Source organism: Ceratotherium simum, chromosome 9 (assembly GCF_057802395.1).
Source record: "Ceratotherium simum simum isolate JZ-2026a chromosome 9, ASM5780239v1, whole genome shotgun sequence".
NCBI classification, from domain to species: domain Eukaryota; kingdom Metazoa; phylum Chordata; class Mammalia; order Perissodactyla; family Rhinocerotidae; genus Ceratotherium; species Ceratotherium simum.
In genome coordinates, this window is record NC_141908.1 from 45,550,398 (window position 1) to 45,575,955 (window position 25,558).

Consider the following 25,558-nt stretch of genomic DNA (forward strand, 5'->3'; position numbering starts at 1 on the left):
CAAAGCTATATGGACAGCCAGATGGTTTGGGAAATGGATGAAGAGCAGATTTTATTTATGAACAGTGTGCTTTCTGGAGGTTCAAAATGAAATTGTAAATATCCAGGCAAGAAGGTTTTTTTTTTTTTTGCGTGGCTTTACATGCTGCCACAAACATGTAAAGACAGACCTGCAGCTATTTTTCATTTCAGATTTTGTGATCCATGAGGCTATTTCCCTCCAACCCATTCTTTATACTAGCCTCCAAGTAGCAATGATTTAGAGGAGAAAAGAATTTTAAAATAATAAAAATCCCATGCCATGTGCATGCTGTTCAATAATAGTCTTTTCTCCTTTATAAAAGGAGATCCATTTCAAAATAGATCTGCAGTGAATGGTAAAATCCAAATCAGTTAGTAAAGCCATGGTAGCAAAGCTTTTTCAGAATGTAAGAGAAAACTTGATATCCTAAATGCAAAAAAAAGAGAGAGAGAGAAACTAGTATTTTTTATAGACATCTCATGCAAGTCTCTGTTAAACTCAAAGGCTGACTTTACCAATAAGCACTTCATTTCTAAAATGTTAGCAACTGAACTGCATTGAAACATCATTTGGTATCTTGATTGTGACAAACAAGAATAATAAGCAACAAGGCTAATGTTATAAGTGTGATTTCAACCTCAATAGCATTATAGTATATTTAAAGTCAGCCTCGGTGTTTAACCTAGCTCTCACCTGGAATGACAGAAATTGTTTTCAATGCTCGGAGAACTCTGAATGTTCTCAATGCTGAGACATTGCCCAGGTCCACAAACTCTGTCACATATCTGTAATAGGGAGTTCACACACAAACACAATAACACACAAGAAAAGTTGGAAATATAAGGGGCCTGTCACCTTAGACCAGTTTCTTCTTACCTGGAATTACAGAAATAGTTTTCAGAGCTCTCAAGACTCTGAAAGTTCGAAGAGCTGAAACATTGCCTAGGCTTACAAATTCTGTTACATACCTGTAGAATTAAATCAGAGTTACTGATAGTTTTGGCAAAGTTTATACTAAATAAGAATTAATGCTGGATTTGGCATATAGAGCCCCTTGAGATTAACAAATAGAATTGCCGTAGACCTCAGGGCGCCATATGCTGAAAGCTGCTTTTAAGGAATAACGTTTTGTTGCTTTATTTCAATGTAATTTTCACTGATATGAACAAGTTTGTTTGCAAAACTATCAAAGTACAGTTGGTGGTATTAAATTATAGTCAATGAATAACTTCATTTTGATGAGGTGGAAGACTATATGATATGATAGTAATTCCATTTATTGCTCATTTACCAGATATATTTACCTTGCAATATGTGTCTAATATATATTCTCAAAATATATGAGGCGTATAGTTTATTTGGCTAATAAGCAAACTCTACATTTAAAATATGTCACAACAACCTGGTTTATGCTGCAATTATTTTCATTTCTTTGAGCTTAACAAGTTTTAAAAAATACTCACGCCATCACAATGACACTGAAATCCAGCCAGTTCCATGGATCGCGGAGGAATGTAAAATCTTCTAAGCAAAACCCTCTCGCCAAGATTTTTATAAGTGACTCAAAGGTATAGATTCCAGTGAATGTGTACCTAGGAAAAATAGCCAAACAAAAATTAACAATTTTGTTTGAACTATTAAAATGGATTTTTTAACATATAGCAAATCCTACCTTTTTGCAGTTTTTCAATTCACTAAAATCATATTCCTTATTTCCACTTACTGAAGAATCTACTATTAATCTTACAAGCCTGAGTAAAGGGTTATACTGAAGAGGTGATGTCTTCTAAACAAGAATCTGATCTTGTTTAGCTATTTCAGTTTTAGAATAATAGATTCATGTGTCTTACGGATAATCATCAAGCTGCCCTCTAGAGCAACACTGTCTGGTAGAAATATAATGCAAGTGACATGTAGTTTTCAAATTTCTAGTAGCCAAATAAAAAATTAATAAGGAACGAGTGAACTTAATTTTCATATTATATTTTATTCAAACCAATATATCTAAAATATCATTTCAACAATTAAGACTAGCCAAATTTCAAGTTTCAGTAGCCACATGTGGCTAGTGTTTCTCTCAGGGGACAGTACGTCTCTAGAGGCAACATTTATTAGATTCATTTATTTATAATAAAATATTTCATTCAGAAATGAATGAATTTCATTCAGAAATTTCTTAATGGTTAGAATAAGTTTTAGGGATATTTTACATATCTAATCTAGAAAATATACCTCCCTTTTTTTGTCCTTAAAAGTCAGACATAGAGCTATAAAACTGCTTCTCTCTCCCTCTCTGCATCTCTCTTTCTCTCTCATATATATATATATTATATATATTATATATATATATAATCACAAGAAATTTTTCAATTCATTATTATTTTGTGTGTGTGTATTTACATAATTACCAAAATTCAGGGATAATAAAATTCCTGAATTTAATCTTGAATCACTACTATCTCTATGCAATGGGGCCAAATCATTTAAACACGCTCAAATTCAAATTTCAGCATCCAAAATGGTGAAAGCCTTTTCCATTTGCTGTTTGATATAGTGTATTTCTAGCCCTCTCTTCTTTGAGTGTTGACAATATGTTATTTCTGTGTCTCCCAAAAATAGTTGAGAGAGATTGTTTTTCAACATTGTCTTCTTTTAAAAAGTACAATTTAAGTTTATTCCTCAGATTATTTCACCCAAGCCACAAAGATTTGATTTACTCTTATTAAAATTCATTGTATTTTCCAGTCTATTAATATTTTATATATGAAAAAAGTTGAGAGTTATTTTTGCATGATTTTCTGTAGAAATTTCTCTCATATGAAGTAACAAAGAAATAAGAGGAAAATGTATACAGAAATCTTCACCTCTAGTTTTGCTAAGAATATTGCCCCTCCTTTTTTTTAACAATTTGATTGATTTTATGAGGAATATGTATAATTGATATCTTTACTTGTGAAGTAGCTGACTTTGTTAGGAAGAGATACATTTTACAATGCCAAGCTTATGTTGACTTCTGTTTTAGTTTGGATCTTTGTGTATTATACGTAATCACCATGACATTCTGTTTGGAGTGATAGCTGGCCTTGTAAAAGGCCGTGAGACAGCTCACATGTATATTCTGTTTATCATATTAGTGGTTAGTGCCTTATGGTCTACTGTTAAGCAATTCTAAGTTATGTACAGAATTACTAGGAGTAAGATAAAAGTCTCTACTCCTATTCCTGTTTTTGGAAAATTCGTAGGGACATTTGGAGTATATGGTGAGTATTGACAGCTTTCCAAGGAAGAGAGTCTTAGAGCTAAACATCTGAGACAGAGCTCTGCACAGAATGGGTGGTCAGAAGGGCCTTTTAGCAAACGAGATTGAACAGGTAAGTGGGAATCAAGGGAACCTTGATCTTTCTTGCCTGTGCCCCCACTAGGCTCCTAATCATGCTGTTGATTGTGTCCATGTCACAGGTTTTTTCCTGTAATTACGATGTCTGTGGAAGTGCCTTGCCTTACATAATACCACCCTCACTATATAATACAGTCCTCAGGCCATTCTGTGTATGCCACCTCTTTCTACAGGGACTGTTTCTGCTATCAATGACCAATGACTTCTCTTTTCAGGTCAGAACTGAGTTATCTTCTCTTTTCATTGGACTCTTGTTTTTTTTTTTTTTTTTGTCTGTAGTAACTAATATTTTGCTTGTTTTCCTGCACCTTGCTATCAAGTGGCTAGAGATAATCGATCAGGAGACCTTTGCAAAGTTTTCCAACCGAAAGATATAAGTCAAAAACTTTTGTAAGGCTGGGACTATTTTCATAATGGATATAGTCATCTCTAAAAATGACTTTAAAAAGAGATCTGCATATTCAAGGAATAATATTCAAGTGTCTCCTATACCTATCTTTTAATAATGTTATACAAATAAACAAAATTTACACATGTTTAAATGCTTCAGTAATTTCTGCTGGGAAGAGCACATACAGAATAGTTTTAAATAGGTATATCCATTTGTTAACCCCTAAATCATAAATGGTAACTGACAATCCTGCGAAATAGCTTGCCTCAACATAAGAACTAGATTCTCTACTAAAATGATTTCTAGGGAGCATTTTCAAGCTACTGTCAAAAAAATCTTTAACTAATGTGTTAAATCACTGACAAATTATGGCTTAGAATGATGCTGTAAATCCTCACAGAAATATGTAAAAACAGAAATAAAAGTGGCAGTATTTATCATAATAATTTATCTCTTATTGGACATTACTTTTAAAAACATAACAATAAAAGTAACATACTAAATTTTTTCTTTCACTAAACCAATCAAATACCTGATCATTGTATTATAGTATACATAAATAGTCTATATAACCTAAACACCTTCTGTTTCACTAAAAAGCATATTTCTTTGTCATAAATAACCTCATATATTGACTAACAAATTAGGGAATAATGTTGTTATAATGCAGAAATTGTGTTAGTTAATGCACAATTTTCCCCAGTATATTGATGTTTTGAAAGAATCAGGGGCATCTTTTCCCTCAACATCCTTAGCAATAAAAGAAGACCTTAATAATAATGCAGAAAATTGACAGAAGTGCCTTCTTTAGTGCCAGCAGGGGCTAGTTTAGCATGCCCAAGAACTACTTTCTCTCTGGATTAAAATATTGAATCAAATGGTTTTTTTGATAACATCATACAAATGCCCCCAGGGCCTCCAACTCAAGGGAGAAAGGATGAGGCCCAGGGTCTGAGACTACAAAAGACATGCTGGCTGTGATTTTAGGTATAAATGTCCACAGGGATTTAACTGGGCCAGTATCTTTTTATTGGGATTGTTATTATTTTTATTAGTGTCCTAACTGCAAAGTTTCATAAGTTTTGAGTGATCTGCCCTAATCATGTTTTCCCCTTAGGGAAACATTCGATTTTTTGAGAATAGTTTTGAAGAAGACATTTTATTTCTTTTACAGAGCACATCTAGAGTGTTTTAGCACAGATGCTATGTCTAAATAAACTATGTCTCTAAATATAACCTAAACATCTAAATAACTTAAATACCTAAATGTATTTTTCCTAAACATAATAATTTAACATATAACTAAAAGCCTAATATAATAGTATTCAGTTGAATATCTAAGTCTACTGTATCAGAATATAACAATTATAGTAACATAATAGAATAAATAATTTTATTCATCAAATTATTCAAAATGGTCATTTTATTTTATCTAAAATGCACAACAATAGTTGAGTCTTAACTTTTAGGCTAAATGATAGGTTTAGTTTACCAGCTAGTGTATGCTATTTATAATCTTTCTTAAACAGATACTATCATGAATTTATTATAAAGAATACTTACCTCATGGAAGAAAAACTCCCCCAAAGAACTTCCCTTATGTTCTTTCATATTATGGAAATAACTTTTTCTTAGAAGTGTTTAGCCTGACTTCAAAAAGTGGAAACCGTAAGTCAGACCATAACCATAAGGAGATTGCTAGAGAATTTGAATGTGCATTTCTCATTCCAATAAATCATTTCTACTTACTCTACATTCTTTGTCCAGTCTGGAGGGTTACTCAAGGTCATAAATACACAGTTGGTCAAAATAGTGCACATGATAAGCATGCTGAATAAAGTAGATTATAGTTAAGGAATAAATGCTAGTACGTTATCATGGCCATTTACAAAAGATCCAATATAAAAAAAAATCATCAACACAAGTTACCTGTGAAATTAATCTTACTTATTTGTTTTAAAACAATGGCAAAAATAATAAGAAACTTCAAAGCCTGTCATATATCCTTGGTCCACTCATTTTTTGTTTCACATCACATCCTCACAAAACTGAATTCAATGGAATGAGATCTCTATTTGAAGCAAAAGAGAATTTTGCATTTTAATCAGTTGTGTGAAATTGCACTACAAGGGGAAATGACCATTCTTTAGTAAGTTTACAGCACAATGTAAGTGTAAAAGTTGTATGTCAGATAAAATTTAAAATCTCCACTGACTGACAAAAAGTTAATGAATGCAATATAAAAAGCCTAAGAATGTATAGCCCAATATATTCAATTACATTGATTGAGATTCCTACTGTCATTAGGTACTCTAGTAGTCTTATAGTGATGTAACTTATTCCCTTAGAGTTTACAGAATAGGAATAAAGGGAGAGATGATTTTTTGCTGATAGTTAATGTCGTTTTCTAACTTTCTATTTTCACTTTAGCCTGTGGGAGAACTTAACAGGCCATTTGGTTATCTTCCTGTACCAGTCCACCCCATACCTAAACAGATAAACACAATTTTGAAACCTTCTTGAGAATTCGCGGTAATAATTTGTCTTGGAATCTCAATCCAGACTTCACTGTAAGGAAGCTCATGATTATTTTGAGGTAAATATTTTATATTAAAATATAAATACTTTCCAACATCAAACCATAGAATGAGAGAATTCAAATGCACCTCAAAAGGAAGGTTATCAGTCCTATTTGCCCTGTCTCTAGGTTAACCAGTATTTTGTCCTCCTTTTAGTTTTTATATAAGCCTGTTTTGAATCTGCCTGTATAAAATGTCCATTCTTGAACACTGCCTCAGAAGATCACCTTTTTATTTAATCATTACTTATTCGAGAATTTTCTTGAAATCCACACCTATTCTGTCCTTTTACATACACTTTTTGACTATCATTGTAAATAGTTTTAAGTTCAACAATTTTTAAATATATATTATCAATCAGATACGTAGGCACATAGTAGTTTAATAAATATTTACTGAAGGAAGGATGGAAGGATGGACCCAGGTGTTGAAGATAAAGAACCAATTAAGGCACAAAACTTTGAACATTTAGTAACATAAATAATACTACTAACCACAGTAGACTATGTTTCTTTAGCAATGGTTATATATGGTCTAACTGAGGTTAATAAAAATGTAAAGGAGGGCCGGCCCCGTGGCTTGGCGGTTAAGTGCTCGCGCTCCCCTGCTAGTGGCCCAGGTTCGGATCCCGGGCGCGCACCGATGCACCACTTCTCCGGCCATGCTGAGGCTGCGTCCCACATACAGCAGCTAGAAGGATGTGCAGCTGTGACATACAACTATCTGCTGGGGCTTTGGGGGGAAAAAATAAATAAATAAAAATCTTTAAAAAAAAAAAATGTAAAGGAGAGTTGCTGTTGTTCCTACTACACAATGTATTTCATTTACACATTGACTATCCTAGTTGCATTTTTACTTCTAGAGTCATAATAGTCATTCTATAATAATCTTGTTATAAATAGCAGAAAATCAATGAGAACAATAAACGTTACTATTAATCTCAAAGAAATTTTATATATATATTAAAAAATATATGACATTTTCTATAAAATCAACTACTAGAAACAGCATTTAGACAATTCAAATGAAAAGGATATGAATGTACTAAAATCTTGATAGCAATTTTCCTAACAGGGTTTAGTGGAGTTAAAATATACAAGGCAGAGGTGGCACTGAATCGGAAAATTGCCTTCCCTTTATTCAATACTATAAAAGTCTGAAAAAGAAAATATGAGAAAAAAATTATTAGGTTAGACATGTGGCTTATTTGAAGAGCTTACACACATGAAGAACTTTTTACCTGATTTGTTTCTTCACACTTGTTTGTTTAAACCTGTTGGTATACTGTAACTATAAGCATGTTAGATGTTTCTCCCCTAAATTAACATATAACTACAAATAAAGATATGACTTACTCTTATCTAATCTGTCTCTAAGGTTCCAACTTTGTGATACAAACTGATGGTCCTACACATAATTTTTACCCAGTTGTAAGTTAACTTTACAGACTCCAATTCCATATAAAGCTTACCATCTGTCTCCAGCTTTGGTAACTTTTCAGATTATTCTGTACACATTGATATCAAAGTAATCTTTTATAAATATTTTAATTACCTCAAGTCTTTTAACTCCAACGTTTATGATGGCTCTCTATTTTCCTTATAGAAGTTGTCCTACTTTAAAACGTTCAAACAGGCTGAATAACCTGGTTTTGCTGATTCTATAGATCTGCTGGTAATGTTGAGAAGGGGCAGCTGCATTGAGAATGAGGCTGAAATACATCATTTCAAAGGGCATTCCATAGCTAAAATCCTATGACCTGAAACCTATAATCATCAACTTAGCATTTAAGCTACGCTGCCCAGCGATTACCTATCACGTCTCTCTAAGATCATCTTTTATTTTTTCCCATCAAAGCATCTCTGCTCCAGCCAATTCAGTCTACTTATCGATCCCACTCACAACCTGTCAACCTCTCCCTCTGACTCTGAAAATGAATGTAATAGAATCCTAGAGGAAGGAGGCACCTGAGAGGTCATCTCACCCAAACTCTCTCTCATCTCAGGTCCATAACAGACCTGCAATAAGGTCCCACCTCCAATGACCCACTATTATATCAGAGATTCTTAGTCCCATCTGCATTTCAGAATCTCCTGGGATGATTTTAAAATTACCAGTAATTGGATCCCACTCCAGACCAGTTGAATCAGAATTTCTGGAGGATGGGCACAGACATGGCTAGTTTAAAAAATTCTCCCAGGTGATTTTAATATGCAGCCAAGGTTGAAAACCCCTACTTTCTGGGAATGTCCTCTGCTATCAAAATCATCTCCTCCATTACATCTTTCCAGATAAATCACGCTGCCTTCTGATCACTCCCTAATTGTTTCCCTTTACCAGTAAGTCTTAGTATATTAATCTGCACATGTTGGCATGTTGCTTGTAATGATAGTCAAGTAGCAATTTACACATAGGGTTCATTCCACTGAGGACTAGGTTACAAGTTGTTACAAACCATTAAGCCATTACTTTTTCTCCATTTTTTTCACAATATTTAATAGCGTGGTTTGCAAATAAAACTTGTTTTAATTAAATATGGGTTTACTTTTAAGATGCCATTTACATTTATGACATCTATTCTGTATATTCATTTACTTAATAATATGTTTTTACCCTTGAACTAAGGGCTATATCCCATACATGCATGTTCACTGACACCATGCTCTGTTTGAATAGGTAGACAGAAATATATGATATTGTGAGTATAAAGGACAGAGAAAACAATTTCTCTGTATATTGCCCTTTTGTATTCAAAACCATGGAGCCAACCATTACCTAACCAACCATTTTCCATGATCTGCACTCTACAAATTTGAACATTTCTATGAAGAGGGCAAGTAAACTGTTCTTTACTAGCAGTCGGATTATCCACAAGGGACAGTGGACATTGGGAAGACTGCCCTTGAAGCACAAATGCATTAAAGGATTGTTTTGAATTCACAGGATTAGATCATTTATTATAAACAATCTATATCCCTTTAGGCATTCAATGACAGCAGTAACGTGTAAAAGTTCACTGTAATTTAAGGTGCATTTACTCCTGCTTTCTTTTGAAACAATTTCCCTGAAAAAGCAATTGCCACTTGTTTAGGAGAGGATTTTATTTTGAAAGATCTCTGAAAACAAAGCGAACAGGAATGAACTGTCTGCTTAAAAAAGGAATTCTCTGCTCTTCCTGCAAGATTAGCTTTCGTGGTACTAATGAGATTAAAGATGACGTGCCAAGGGCAACTTCATTGAATTTACAGGTTCTGGAACAGAGCAGGCTTATGAACACAATCCCAGTTTATTCTGGAGACCAACACCCGACACAAAGAAAACCCTGAGTTCTGAGAAATGAGGAATAGAATACTAATGTCCTGTATAGTGAAGAATTACAAGAAAGACATTTGAAATTTGGGGCTCTGATGTTGTTGAGAGATGTACCTAAACTGAAAATTACTTGAGAGAATGACAGATGATTGGGGGAGGGATAAATAGTGTCAATTCTGAAATCTGGTTTTCAAGTAATGATAAGTAATGATGTGACTTAAAAAAACAGCACTGTGTTGCTACTAAGGTGATGAATGCTATAGCCAGAAGTATACTAAACTGGTAATGTCCACTCTGGAATGCTGCTTGCTTCTTTTTCCTGGGCAAATCACACCTTATAAGTTCACTAAAATTTTTACTACTTGAGGCAGGAACAAGCTTTACATCTCTGAGTAGGACCACATGAATCAGAGAGTTCAAAAAATTATACAACCAGTTTTTGACATTATCTTTTATTAGGTTAATAGACACCATGTATAGTTTTGCTTAGTGGTTAAGAGCTCTGGCTCTGGAGCCTGACTGCCTGGGTTCAAATCCTAAATCCACGGCTTATGAAGTGTGACCTTGGGCAAGTTACTAAACCTCTCTGGGCTTCACTTCATCTGTAAAATGAAGCTAACATAGTAGCTGCCTCACTGGTGTTTTGAATATTAAGTGAGTTATGCCGGTTAAAGCACTCAAACAGTGCCTGACAAAGTCTGAGCACAAAAAATGTTAGCTATTATTATCACTGTCACTATTCCTAAGTTATTACCTGGTGAACTTAAATGCGATTAAAATACGTTGTGATGTTGCTTATCTGATTAAACTAGGTATGTAAAATGTAGCACTGATTAGTGGCAGCAGACAGTTATATAATGCTTTGCAGTTTTTAAATGCCTTTCACCTATATTAGTTCATGTAATTAACATAAGCTTCATACCATACTTGAAAATTTCAGAACTTCCCCCATCAGCTTCTTCTGTTAGCTCCTATCCTAAGAATCACAAACTACCTTTTTATAATATTACTTCTGTCTTCCTCTTTATATAGATACCTCATAAAGGAAAGCAGTGCAGCCAACAGTGAAGAAGCTGTCTAGAGGCTTCCCAAGATGAGTCACAGCCACCATGACTAATTCAGGGTCCAAGTCTGGTTCTCAGACAGGGAGGCAATAAACACTGACTGTTAGCACCCAGAGAACAATTCTATGTCCTGGCGGCAGACTCACATTAACCAAGCTTGAAAGCCTGACATATAAAATCAGAATGCCAATCTGTTTATTTACGATGAGATAGATTATTGTCACATGGACTGAAATAATTGCAGTGGCATAACTGGCACATTCTTTCCTTTTAAGCAGATCTACAGGAAGACAAATTATAATAAGAAGGTTCTTGGCTGAAGGTGGAGTCCAAACAAGCCGACTTAATCAAATGATGCCTGATGGTTAATGACATCTCTGTTAGGTAGCCCAGTGTGGCACCTCTACAATAAGTGGCCTTGATTTGGGGAGGAAAATGCTTTCAAGGCTACTACTAAAGATTTGTCTTCCTTGGAAAATGCTGATGTTTGTCTCTATTATTATTTTTCCCCCCTTAATCTTACCAATTCCCTTTCTTAAAGACACTTTCTCTAAGTAGCAAATACTTTTAATCATATCAGAGTAAGTCATACTCCTATTTCTTGAAGATATCTTTGCAAATATATACTTTGAATCAATACTTTTCAAAAGAGAATTTTCTTCCATTTTTGGGAGGGATATCGCACTGTCATCACCGTGTGTGATAATACAGTATTATTATCAAAATTTTCTTTATCAATTCTATAGTGAAGTACTAGAATAAATTACTTTTGGGAATATATGAATATATATTAAATGCCACCTTTCATGAAACTAGTTAAAAAGCAAAAAGAAAAAAGAAAGGACCCGTTTAACTATTTAAATTTGTTTTGTGACTTTAAATAAAGCATTTTAAAGCTTGCTACTCAAAGTGTGGCCCGTGTACTAGCAGCATGAGTCTCGCTTGAGGGCTTGTTAGAAATGCAGGATGTCTGGCCCCACCTCAGCTCTATGAAATCAGAATCTGTATTTTAACAAGATCCTCAGGTGATGTCTATGGACACGCAAGTTCGAGAAGCACTCCTTTAGTGCAATAGGGCTAGTTCCACGTCTGAATAATTGTCATTCCCTTTAGCCATCATTGAGCTTATAAAGTTAAATTGTATGCTGCTTAAAAGAATGCAATTTCTTTAGCCATTCCTTTTAAAAGGGCTGGCTTAGACTAATAAAGGCATCCAATATCTTCTTTAATTCATAAGCCATCAATTCATGGTGATATTAATTTATCTTTAGTTTCTACATAAACCTGTTTTTATGCTCATGAATGTGAAATATAAATTGTGGTTATAAGATGCCAAAATATCCAATTAGAAGGCATAAAATTTATCATCCATTTTTTAAATATTTCCTATTTAAATAGGAAATGCACAGCTGGTTTAACTTCAAAAACATTCTAATTCTGACAGAATTTTATGGTTATTCTAGCATTAGGATGGCAGAGTCCTAACTGTTGATTTAAATCATATAGAGATGGAGAAAATTTGAGGGTTTTTTCTTCTGTTCTTGACATTTTTTTCTCAGAGTGATGTTATAACAGTATGTAGGTGTTCCAGAATCTAGCCCGTCACAAATTAAGTAAGGTTAAGAGAAGCTCCCAATTATATTCCAGGATAGTGGACCAAAAAACTCCAAAAATGTATCTCTGGGTGAACATGCTTCTCAATGTATTATCTTCCTATAGGAGGATGCTAAGTAAAAGATTATTTATTATCCTCTAAAATACAAATCTATTGTGAAGAAACCTCAAGCCAAATAAGAACTAAAATATAAGAAGTACATCTACCCCTAACTCTTCTTTTGCATAAACATTATTCTGTTCTCTACCATGTGCTTAAATATTGTCAGCAATAGCAGATATTTTGCTTTGTTGATGTCAATTTTAATTTTCACTATCTCAATTACTGTGAAATTGTAGAAACTGTTCATCTCTTCATATCTCTTCACTGTAGACAAATCTTGACTTCATTTCTTATAAATGTTTCTGCTTATTATACTGCACTTAAAAATAAGTGGAAATGAAAAGTGTAGAATCTTTAACCGTAGAAAAATTATGATGCAGTATGTATACGAGCCAGAGAAAAGTGTATTAAAGTGTTTAATTAAAGACTGAACTTTGGAAGTGTTAACTTTACTTTTGGAAGTATAAAATCTACCACTCACTTTCTTACTGATATAGTAGGGGTCCAGGTCCTCCAGGGGCTCTGACACCATCTCTGGAGGGATGTCTCCATAAATAAATGGAAGGTTCTTTCCAGCTTCCAAGTCACTATTTGGCTTTGGTTTGTTCTCGTCATCATTGTCTTGTTCCCTCTTGGGCTTCTTGGCTTTCTCTTCTGCAGCACGTTTTTCGATAGCAGCAAGAGATTCTCTAGTAAAAAGGCGGAAGCTTTCAGGTCCCGGGGGTACCAGCAGTGCCTGTGCCATCTTTTCATCCTGCACATTTAATTACGTTTAGCTTCTTGCATAAGAATTGCCTACAATAAAAAAAAAAATGCATGAAAGTTAAGAAAGCAAGTGAATGAAAAGGATTAAGAAAATCAACCAAGATGTCATTTAATGTTTCTCCTAGGAATTTTTTAAAGTATGAACATTACAAGTAGTGCTTTTAGTGCTGCACTACAAATTTTAACTTGGAAACATCATCATTCAATGTAACGTTCAATAAACCAACTTTATAAGTTTATCAAAAAGTCTGTTCTTGAGACCTTGGAACCAAAATATATTGTAGTAGACTTTTGGTTAAAAGAGTAATGCTACTAATGCTTGTCAATAAAATTACCTAAGGACCCGTTATTTTTCTCCCTTCTCATTTTATCACATCTTACTAACTCTCCAAATAAAGAAATACTGATGCCAAGGCAATGGTATATCCCTGACTCATAAAATAGCAGGATAGGAAAAGAAGTTTTGCTTAACTCAACCACTGTTCTCGTTATCAGCATCATCGACCACTGGTTCTCCAGACAAGGTCTGACCATCAGCAGTGACAGGGAAATCAAAACTCTGTTTGCTTTTAGCGTTTCACCTTGGAGCCTTCCGAGGCAGTGCAGAATATATTTACTTCCTTTTCCAGTCTGCTGCCCTTCAACTGTTCCAAGACAATTTTCATATTCTTCCTGAATCTTTCATTTGGTGTAGTGGTTAAAAGCATGGACTATGGAGCTAGACTCCCTCTGTTCTAAACCCTGGCTCTGCCACTTATGAACCCCATGACTTTGCAAAATGTAACCCCTCGGTGCTTCAGTCTTCATGTATGAGGTAGGGACAAAAGGAGAACTGACTCCCAGGTTATTGTAAGGAACAAATGAATTAATTTACATTAAGTGTCTAGAATAGTTTCTGGAATTAGTAAGCACTATATTAGCACCACCTATCATAATCTAATTATTTCCAGTTCCTCCAGCCATTTCCTCTGCTGTGGTTTCAAGCATCCTCACAATTCAAGCCACTCTCCTTTAAATAAGGAAGGAAACAGGCAGTGCCATTACCATTTTGATTTTTTTTTTTAGGCTACCAACTATCATTAGCTTGCATGAATCAGTGGGATCCACTGTTTACATTTGATTGCCTGTACTTATGACTCTTTAGTGTCTTCTAAACTGCTACTATTTTAATTAACCTTTACAAATTTTATTTACCTCTCAGAACAGTTGGAACCAAATATTGAATTAAGCAGCTAGGGAGGGAAAGGGAGATAAGCTAACAGTATGTCAGGCATATTTAATACACTGTCTCAGTTGATTCTCACCACAAACCTATATAAGTACTTCCACCACATTCTCACCAATGGGAAGCAGAGGTTCAGAGGGGTTAAAGTTAACTGTTCAGGGATTACACAGATCAAACAGCTAGTCAAGGCCAGAGTTGGGATTCAAACAAAGGTTAGTCTGATGCTAAAAATCAATACTCGTTTCCGGACACCGAAAACACTGAATCAAGAAAAAAATCAAAATCAAGAGTTCTGGATCAACCAAAAGAGCAACAGAGATGGGAGACAGAAAAATGGCCTGTCTACAACATTTGAGCACAAATGTGGACAGCGATAATAAGAAATAAGAGGACACTGTGAACAATAGAAAATCAATTGGGCCTCAATCCTAAAAAAGAATAGAGTTGTGGAGGGCTAAAGTTGTAGAAGGGCTCTGACAAGGTTAAGTCCTTTTTTTTATGTTTCTGGCAGTTTCATTTAATATGTGTTGTAAGAGATCTGGGAAAAGGAGTTACTCAGAGTCAATACAAGATTCCTAGGGAACGAAAATCAGTTCATGAAATGGAAAGGCATGTGTAAAAGAGAAAAAAATGCAGTGCCAACAGTAACATGATGTGGTGATGTGGGTTCAAAGACAGCAGATGTTTGTCTGAAAACGTCTAAAAAAAATAAGAAGGTCTTGACTTGCTGGAACCACAACTGACCATGGAGCTTCAGGAATGGGCTGAGAAGTGCAGAGTACAGGGCACACTCACACATGCCTACCACCTGGCTGGGGCAGGAAAAGAGAGAAGGCAGACATATGGAGTGGCCCTGCTCAATTTCCCGGGGAAGGGAAAAAAATTCTATCTGCTGGAAATGTGACAGAACTGTCAAAAATACAGCAAATTAGCTACATAAATTTTGAAACATAAGTTAACAGTTATTTTATTTTGCATTGTGCCAAAAATCACATTTTAAAAAGCAAGATAGAAAATGGAAATAATAATAACAAAATACAATGAGTACATCAGTCATCTTGTAGACCCGTCTACAACCATAGCATCAAAGTAATCATCAAAATCATCTGTGACATTTTCCCTATCCCCAACCACCCACTCCACCTCTGCCCCCGCATTTATTCTAGTCTCCATAGTAGTTTATCCCTAAATGGCCTTCTAATTCTTAGCAGTTCATTGCATGGATATACTGAGCTTACAGACAATGAGAAATTCTAGATCTCATAGTAACATAGGAATAATAATAGAGGTTACTACATGTTTTTTGAGTTTATATCTGAGTTACTGGTTCCCTGTTCTGTTCCAACGACAAAAAGTATTTTAATAGCTGTGTCTTTTCATTGAATTCATATTTATAATATAGCATTGTTATTATATTTCCTGCTATTACGAAGGTATATTCTGAATAAGTTATAAAACATCAGACTTGTCAAAAAATTGTGCCATTTTCCCTGTTAGTTCTGAAAAAGAATTTCTGATTTGTGGTGGGACAGGGCTCTTCTTTTATGTAACATATCATATAGTATGTGAATTAGAAGATCTGAGAGCAGTTATTCTATTGTACTCAAAAATCAATTAACTATTTATATTGTGCCTTCTAAATTCACGGCAGATGGCACAAAGTAGAGTTAACGTCTTCAGCCATTTTATGTCGATTTCGATGGCCACATTGTCAATGCCATGGCTGTGTGGAATATTCACAGCTTTTATACGTTTGAGTGTGGAGAGAGTTTGCCATTAACTGCAAGCCTTAAATACTCAGAGGTGTGTAATCCACCTGTCTCTTATCACCTGTTATGAACTGAATGGATAAGTTTTCTCCCAAGTGCTAAATGAAAATGCAACAGCACGGCAAACATATCTTAAGAAATTTCTGTGAAACATGGTTGCTTTCTTAGGGGACAAGAAAGGTTACTTTTGTATTTGAGCATTTAGTTGAACTGGTTTTGGTTTCTTTATTCATAATGGAATGAAAAACATGCAGTGATTGGAATCAGAGGTCTGGGTTAGTACTGAGTATGTCACTGACAGTTTCCCCGTGTCATTTAACCTTCCTTAACCTCAGTGTCATCAAAGTGCCTTATCATATATGTGCAACATTTTTCCATAAAGAAATAGCTAATTATACTCATTTAATTATAGTCTCCTGGTTCCTAAGTTTTAAAATGAAATCGAATGTATTTTATTTTAAAATAAAATTAAATGTATTTAATGTGGAAATCTTTCAATAATCTTTACAGATGACTCTGATTTCTCTGAGATGGCATGGAACAAGGTACCATCACAAAATCATGAAAATTTATTTAAAAATAAGTAATCTTTTTACCTTCTTGTTCACTTATCAAGAGCTAGAATTAAGAATTTGAGTCTTGGGCCGGCTCCGTGGCTTAGTGGTTGAGTGCGCGCGCTCTGATGCTGGCGGCCCGGGTTCGGATCCCGGGTATGCCCCAAGGCACCACTTCTCCGTCCAACGTGAGGCCGGGTCCCACGTACAGCAACTAGAAGGATGTGAACCTATGACATACAACTGTCTACTGGGGCTTTGGGGGGAAAAAAATGAATAAATAAAATCTTTAAAAAAAAAAAAAAAAGAATTTGAGTCTTGGTCAAAAGGAAGTAAAGGAGTCTCTGAAATTCCCATAGCATTGTGTGTAAATGCTGAGAAGACAGGCCGGTTCCACACTTGCAGCTTTTCCTCTGCAAGGCCAGTTGGGCTTTGCCCAATATTTGGATAGGCTGAAACATTAACAATTACAGTGAGCAGAGTTTCTCCTGGCTTCAACTGCAGCTTGGCTGTTTAGAAACCTCTCATAGTTCTTTAGCAGTTCTATTTTAATTTTTTCCTCTTCGTTTTTGTTCTTTGTGAGCTTATTATACAGAGCTCTTACATAATTTTATATTCCTATTAGAGCAGACTTTTAAAAATTAATTCCTACCGATGCCTTGGTGTGGAATATATATTATTGAATATATGTGCAATATAATTTATTAAAATACATCAAATTTAATATTCCAAATTTTCTTCAGAACTGTCCTGGTGAGGACAAAATGATGCGAAAAAGATCTGAGGAGATGATCTCTTTGATTAAAAACCAAAGTGTCTGTGTGTGTGTGAATGTGTGTGAGTAAAGCAAATGCATCCCTTTGTTAATCAATAAAAAGACTATAATTCAAAATATCCTATTATAGGGATGGATCACAGAATTTCAAACCTGAAAGAGACCTTAGAATCATTTATTCAGGAACTATTTATTGGGGGACTACTATATATCAACACTGTGCTTGAACTTGGCACCCATGGTCCCCGTCATTAAGGAGCTGACAGTCCAGGGGGAGAGACAGATGTTTATACAAATAATTACAATACAATTATATACAGCTAGTTATTGTCTGAGGTCCATAAAAGGTAGAAATTTATTCTTCCCAGAGCAGGTGGGGAGGAGTATGGTTCAGGGATGTTTCCCTGAGGAAATGATATTGGGGTAGGTTTTGTAGACTAGTTGGGATTTGAACAACTAGTTGTGGTGGTGGTAGTTGAGGGAGGATTAATAGGAAGACATATCAGTAGAGACATGCTAGGCTGAGACACAGCATGTGCATGGACCTGGAAATAAGACAGAGCATGGATTTGGGAGGAACTATAAGGAATTCATTATGGATGGAGACCAATCTGCCCAAAAGGAAGTGGTAAGAGAAAGGACTGGAAAGTTAAGCAGGATATAGATCATCAAAGGTCTGATACAGCACACTAAGGTAAGTCATGGATGGGGAAGGACATGATCAATTCGAAGATTAGAAAGGTGGTGGCAATATGAAGGGTAGACAGGTAGGGAGTGATCCTACAGCAATGGTTTTCAAACATTTTAGTTTCAGGATCCCTTTTTACTCTTAAAATTATTGATGAACCTTCAATGAACTTTTCTTTATGGGGGGACTTATCTATCCATATTCACCATATTAAAAATTAAAGTTGAAAATGTAAAAAATTTATTAACTTAATAATAAATTCTTGTATGTTTATATATAAAACACATTTTTAATGAAAATAACTATATTATCCCAAACGAAAATAGAGTGAGAAGAATGAATTTGTTTTACATTTGGGCAAATCTCTGGCTTAACGAAATACAGCTAGATTCTCATATCTGCTTCTGAGTTCAGTCTGTTGAGATATGTTGTTTTGATTGAAGTACATGAAGAAAACACATATATGTAGCCAGAAAAGTAAGGAGTATTTTAATTGCCTTTTCAGGCAATTGTGAATATCCTTTTTTGATACACACCAAAACTCTACAAATGGTAGTTTCTTAAATTAGTTTCAATGTAGAATCTAAAACCAAATCAATGAACTTTTGATTGATTTTGCCCTTTGGATGGATTTTGTACCATCATGCATGGATCATTTGGAAAATATTGGCACATTGTTATGCAGATTTTCCAAATTTTGACAAATTTCATTATATAACATTCAAAAATCACATTTTTTTTATATCACCATTGATCTCATGAGAAAAGTCAGAATGTATAGGAAGGCTGTCAAGCTCCCAGTGGCAGGTAAAAGTTTTCCAAACTTCCAATTTCCACTTGAAAGCTCCAGTTTTAGCACTAACAACAAATGCTGTCGTTTGCTTTTCTTGAAGTGACAGGTTATTCCTTTGTTCATTTTTGAGAAAATATCTGCCAGATACCAGAGTCTGAATAACCATAGTTTGTCAGTTCTTCCTTCAAGTGAAAATGGTGTTCCATGAAAAAAATCAGTGGCTTATTCATCTCTTGACTCACAATCACACAAGTGCTTTTCCCTGAGACAACCATGGTGCTTCATTATGCAGCAGAAATGCTTTATGTATTCTCCCCATTCCAGCATATAGAGTATTAAAAATACGTATTCTTTAGGGTCAAGATTTAATAAAATCAATAATATTTACAGCTTCATCAAAGATGTTCTTATGTGAACTGGCATTTTTTCTTACTGAAAGTGTGTGGTGGTGAAGAAAACAAGGACTACTCTTACAGTTTGATGTCGTTGCCCTGATTCCTGCTAAGGCATTAGCAGTTTATTCCTATGATTTTTGCGCTATCAGTGCAAATGCCAAAACAGTGAAAAAAGGCAAATGACATCTTGGTATTATTAGGAAAATAGTTTATATCTCACAGCCCACCCCAAAAGACTCAGGAACTCCCAGTTGTCTGCAAACCACCCTTGGAGAACAGCTGCCCTAGGAGGAAGTAGATGGACACCAGTGGTCTAAGGGAGAGAGTTTGACTGGAGTGCTGCTATTTAAGGGCACTGGCCATCAAAACTGTATTCAAGCCCTAGCTTTCCTACGTTCAAGCAGTGTGACCTTAGATATTTTTTTCTAATCCTTATAATCTTCAAGTTCCCTATCTGCATAATGAAGATAATGAAAGCAATGATAGCACATACTTCATAGAGTTAATGTGACATTTAAATGAGAAAATGCAGCTAGAGTGCGAGGCCCATGTCCGGAAGATAGTAGACAAGTAGTGAGAAAACAAACCACTGTCAGACGACTGTATTTAAGACACAATTAGGAGAAAGAAAATCAATGCGATTTTGTGATGACTTGATATGAAGGGTGAAGAAAAGTTATGGAGTTAAGCTCATTCCCAGATTTCTGGCTGAAGCCATGAGTTGTCATTAACCCAGCAGAGAAGTGGAGAAGGTTTATAGGGCACCATAGTAAGTTCTGTTTGGGATTTATTTAGTTTGAGATGCCTGCAAGACAACTGGGTGTGTAATTAAAATATAGGTCTGAGACTCAAGCAAGCTGTCTGGGCTGGTAAAATATTGATTAAGGAGTCACTGGTTGAAACTGAAGCTAAGAATATGCATTACATTGATTAGGAAAAAATTGGAAACATGAAGAGGCAGGACTCCTGTGACTACCAATTTTTAAGGAGAGGAAACCTGGAGGATACTAAACAATGAAGTCAGAACAGTTACATGGATACCAAAAAAGGAATTTTCAAGATGCTAATTAAAAGGCATACATTGGATTTGACAATTGGTCCTAATTCCCTGCCTTTAAAATAAATGAAGAAAAGGCACACAGAAACTAATTAATCTTCCCTGAAATGTCCACTGACAAACACAAATTGTTGTTCTGAGGCAAAACATTTTCCACACATTCTATTCTTGGCTGACTTTTTCTATTGTAGTTGACATTTTTATCTTAAAGCTTACTATTGTGTGATTTGATTTTAAAAGATCTAAGCTATATATAAGTAACTATAGAAAAATAGATTTGTATAGTTCAATTCAATTTTCAGGCTCACAAATCTGTATGCTATGATACTAATATAAGCTTCTGAAACTTTACAAAGCCAACAAATACAATGAGTACAAAACTAATATTTGTTAATGAATCAGGATCTGAGAAAAATGGCATAGTAAACATTTGGGATATGTTGTGGCATTCTGAGGCAAAGACAAACATATTTTTTTCCGTTAGTCATATAGCTCATGAGTTCTCATCTTACCTAATTTTCCAGAACAGCTGACAGTTTGGCAAACTATATTGGCCTATAACCTGTTAGTATCAATAATCTCTCTCTCTCTCTCTGTAGGGATTTTTATGATTATGTTACAGACAAAATCGATTAGTTGTGGTCTGTTCCTATGGAAACAGAAATATATCAGAGGCTGTAAATTTGCCACCTTCAAGGATGGAAAGTTGCTCTGTGTCCTACAACTTGAGAGATCAAAAAAAAAAAAATCCACGATGTATTTTTATGTCCTTGATGATGAGAGAGCAAGTTGTCAGGAAAAGACTGGGTCCGTTACTGAGGAAAGGATGCTGTGTTTCCTTGTATCAACTAAAGAGACTATTATAGGAAGTATATAATTTAAAAGACAAGATGGACCAATTATATACCCTCCTATTAAAGAAAGAGATTAATTTTTCCCAAAGGAATTTTCATTTTCGATTAATGATTGTCCAGTATTGACTATATTCTCAGGTAGCATATGTGACCAAGAGCATAATATTTTATCAAAGGCATACACAGAGCAGTCAGCACATTATTATGATAACCTCTAGACACTCTCCAAGGCAGAATTAAATGCTATTTTCCATATTTCAAAAGAGTTTTGAATAATACCTGGTTGGTGTGCCTACTTAACCAGCTGTCTTTGAGGATTAAATAATAAAAATAGATAAAACTGCTGAATGATTACTGTGTCTCAGATATTCTGTCATGTAATTTATGCATATTAACTCATTTAATCACCATTATAATCTTATGAGGTTGGTACTATCATTATTCTCACCTTACAGATCCAAAAACCTAGCTGCAGGTGGGTTGGATAATTTGCCCAAGTTACAAAAGTAATAAGTGAAGGAGCCAGGATTTGAACCCAGATAGTTTGGGAAATAGCCTAGGCCCCAACCCTGAAAAATGACAAGATTTTTAGTTCCTGTTTTCTGAAACGGAATTAGGATAAGTCAGCTACCTTATTGGAAGGTTACTATGACTCAAGCCCTGTGTTAAGATTGGGGTGGTACAACCTAAGAAATACAGCGATAATGTACTCACCTTTGTTTTAATGTAGAAGATAAAACAAACAGGAATGAATTAATAACAAACATAAACTCACATCTTATAGAGACATGTTCACATGTTAACGGACGTGTTAAGCCCTTTGAAGTTATTTAAAGGTAAATTAAAAGCCTAGGCTAGTTTCTTCTATATCATGTACCTCTCGTTCTCAGTGTAGTATTAAGGAATTCAGCATTACTATTGGTCTGAATAAACCTATCGAGAAAGTAACTCTATAGCAAGGATATCACTATGCCATAGCCAAATACAAATAAAATCTAGACTTTCTCTACCATTGTTCCCCCCCCATTAGCTAACATATGATTGTCCACACATAAAGATTATTTATTGATTTGCTAACTGTTTGATAAGAAAACCTATTGCTGCCTTTCTCTTTTGGACTCAGTGTCATGCCTCTGAAGATAATAGCTGAGTATGAAAGCACAAACTCACTTCTGGCTTCAGAATAAGTTTTTTCTTGGAAATAATAATTAGCTTCTAGGAGAGGATGTTCCCTGTGACTTTGTCCTTATCAGGCAGCTATCAGCTCAGACAGACAATTGCTAACTAATAACAACAATTAGGCCAACGTTGTAATAGGCAAGTCAGCAATATTGGCTTTATTAGATCTTGAATTTTTCTACTGTATGTTTGCAAACTGAAATAAATTGTGTGTTCAACTCCCCAATGTCCATTCCACTCCAGACACCTCCTCCAACCTCCTTGCCAATCACTGGTTAAGAAATAGGCATGTTGTCCAATTCTGGCCAATAAAAGGTGAGAGGAAGTCTGCCAAGCGGGTGTCTGTAAGAGGTTTCTTCACTCCTAAGAAAGAGACTGAGGAGGAGACAGAATTCTCTGTCTTCTGGACCTTATTGCATTGGGTATGATGCACGGCACTACTTCAGTCAACTTACAACCAGAAGGGATGCCACTCTGAGGGCAAAGCTGACACACTGAGGGTGGCAGATCACAGAGACAGATCTACCCCTGGGCTCTTGATGGGTCGCTCAGCTCTTGGACCCAAACAACCTCTGCACTGCTTGTTATGTTCAATGAACATCGTTCTTGACTAAGACAATTTTAGACAGCTTTTCTAGTTAGTTGCAGCTGATACACCAAACCAATAAATACTCTTTGGTCAGTTCAAAAACTTGGCCAGTCCAGAAGCCACCTTACAACCAAATACTAACCACATATTTGGATGTCCTTTACCCTATGCAAACAGGTGAGCTATGGATTCAATTACCAAATAAATATAATAAAATTCAAGTAAATACAATCCTGGGTAATTTACTAAGTACACAGGATGAATGTCTCTCTTAAAAGAAAAAGAAATAAAATGCTAGGTTAATCTCTTTTTCCTACATCAATAGCCTTTGGCATCATTCCACTCCCCGAGATAGTCTCTGCCACGTCTCTAAGTGTTTGCCTCTTTGGAGGAACGAACTAGCAAAGAGGGAGGAGATCATTCTTCTGCCTTCTTTTTGACCTGATACAGCTGCCCTTGTTAGCTAATAGAGATTTTAGTTTACTTTCCACAAACACAAATCTATACCCACCAGTAGTTTATGTACCTTAGATAGTCACAGTACCTTTTTCCAGAAAAGCTCCAGGCCACTTCTTGGAATTATCTCATTTGTTCTTATACTATTCCTAGAAGAGATTCTGTGTTTTTATTCCAGTGAGCCACTCTGCCACAAAGCCTTGACAGATATCCCTGATGAACTCTAATGTGGCTTGGCGTCAGCTTTCTTGCTCCATGATCTGTGTAGAAAGGGAACACAGGTGAAGTTGGTCCAGCATCTTTGACATGTGGATTGAAGTGGGTACTCTGGCTCTGGGTCTGGGTTTTCGCGCTTTGTTTACTTTTACCCCTAGATCAAGAAAGCAGGATGGATGCAAAGCAGATTGTTTGAGCCTTGTAAGCAGCATCCTTGGTGTGCTCAACGAAGGATGAGGCCGGGAAGCACTGCCGGGATCTTGGGGTGTGGATGGGGCTCTCCTTCCTTCTCTGGCAGCCATGATTCAATTACTGTTTCTGAAGCCATGCTGGAATTCCAGAGCATCCTCCTGTTCTTCACCTCCTACTTCCTTCCCTTCTCTACCTTCTTTACTTTTCCTTCGTTTCTTTTCTTCAAATACCAGAAAAACCAAAGAGGTAGAGCACTGGAGGATGTGGTCTGCATTGGTGTTGTGGGTCATTATTCTAGTTCCTTTTCAGCTCCTTCGCCTCTCCACCTAAAACCTCATTTGGTTGCCTGACTAAGATAAGACCAATAAACATATTCAATGGCTTCTAAGAGTAAATTTTAGACAAGCAGAGGTGAAAAACCAGCATGCTAAACCATGGCGTAATATTAACCTAAATATAACAATCTGATGTTATGTGCCTTTCAGCTATAATCATTAGCAATGGCTTAGCCTAGTTAAACCAAAAATTATTTCAAATGACAGCATATGTAAGTTTAAAATCAGAAATTGATATTTAAAACAATGTTTATTTCAATTCACTTATACAATGCTCATAAGCCAAACTGGCCATGAATTCTCACCAGTAAATCTTCTTTTACAATGTACTATGACCAAAAAAAGATATTAAATATCATCTTCTTATTTTATATATAGTCTTAAAATCTTTGTCTCCAGCAAGAGGAAGAAATAAAAGGGATCCAAATCAGAAAGGAAGAAGTGAAACTGTCACTATTTGCAGAAGACATGATTTTACATATAGAAAACCTTAAAGAATCCACCAAAAAACTTTTAGAAGTAATAAACGAATACGGTAAAGTTGCAGGATAGAAAATCAACATACAAAAATCAGTTTCATTTCTATACACTAACAACAAAGTAGCAGAAAGAGAAATTAAGAATACCATCCCATTTACAATTGCAACAAAAAGAATAAAATACCTAGGAATAAGCTTAACCAAAGAGGTGAAAGATATGTACACTGAAAACTATAAAACATTGCTGAAAGAAATTGAAGAAGACACAAAGAAATGCAAAGATATTCCATGCTCTTGGATTGGAAGAATTAACATAGTTAAGATGTCCATACTTCCTAAAGCAATCTATAGATTCAATGCAATCCCTATCAAAGTTCCAACAACATTTTTCACAGAAATAGAACAAAGAATCCTAAAATTTATATGGAACAACAAAAGACCCTGAATAGCTAAAGGAATCCTGAGAAAAAAAGAACAAAGCTGGAGATATCTCACTCCCTGATTTCAAAATATACTACAAAGCTATAGTAACCAAAACAGCATGGTACTGGCACAAAAACAGACACACAGATCAATGGAATAGAATCGAAAGCCCAGAAATAAACCCACACATCTATGGGTAGCTAATCTTGGACAAAGGTGCCAAGAACATACAATGGAGAAAGGAAAGTCTCTTCAACAAATGGTGTTGGGAAAACTGGACAGCCACATGCAAAGAACTGAAAGCAGACCGTTAACTTACACCATACACAAAAA

The 25,558-nt window shown here is 35.4% G+C and overlaps 1 protein-coding gene across 7 annotated transcripts in view; it reads right to left on the reverse strand.

Moving 5' to 3' along the window:
- The window catches only part of LOC101388071 (sodium channel protein type 3 subunit alpha), an 80,777-nt gene extending 67,551 nt beyond the window's left edge, over positions 1 to 13,226 (reverse strand). For 4 of the 7 annotated variants that reach the window (XM_087435313.1, XM_087435312.1, XM_087435310.1 and 1 more), the window contains exons 1-5: positions 12,963 to 13,226; positions 7,426 to 7,544; positions 5,559 to 5,648; positions 1,485 to 1,613; positions 715 to 806 (exon numbers count right to left, since the gene is read on the reverse strand). In XM_087435313.1, the coding sequence (XP_087291439.1) occupies positions 715 to 806; positions 1,485 to 1,613; positions 5,559 to 5,648; positions 7,426 to 7,544; positions 12,963 to 13,226 (694 nt within the window). Of the gene's footprint in view, positions 1 to 714; positions 807 to 897; positions 990 to 1,484; positions 1,614 to 5,558; positions 5,649 to 7,425; positions 7,545 to 12,962 lie in introns of all 7 variants that reach the window. The other 3 variants (XM_087435314.1, XM_087435311.1, XM_087435309.1) reach the window with 1 other exon arrangement.
- Between the last annotated feature and the right edge of the window lie 12,332 nt (positions 13,227 to 25,558).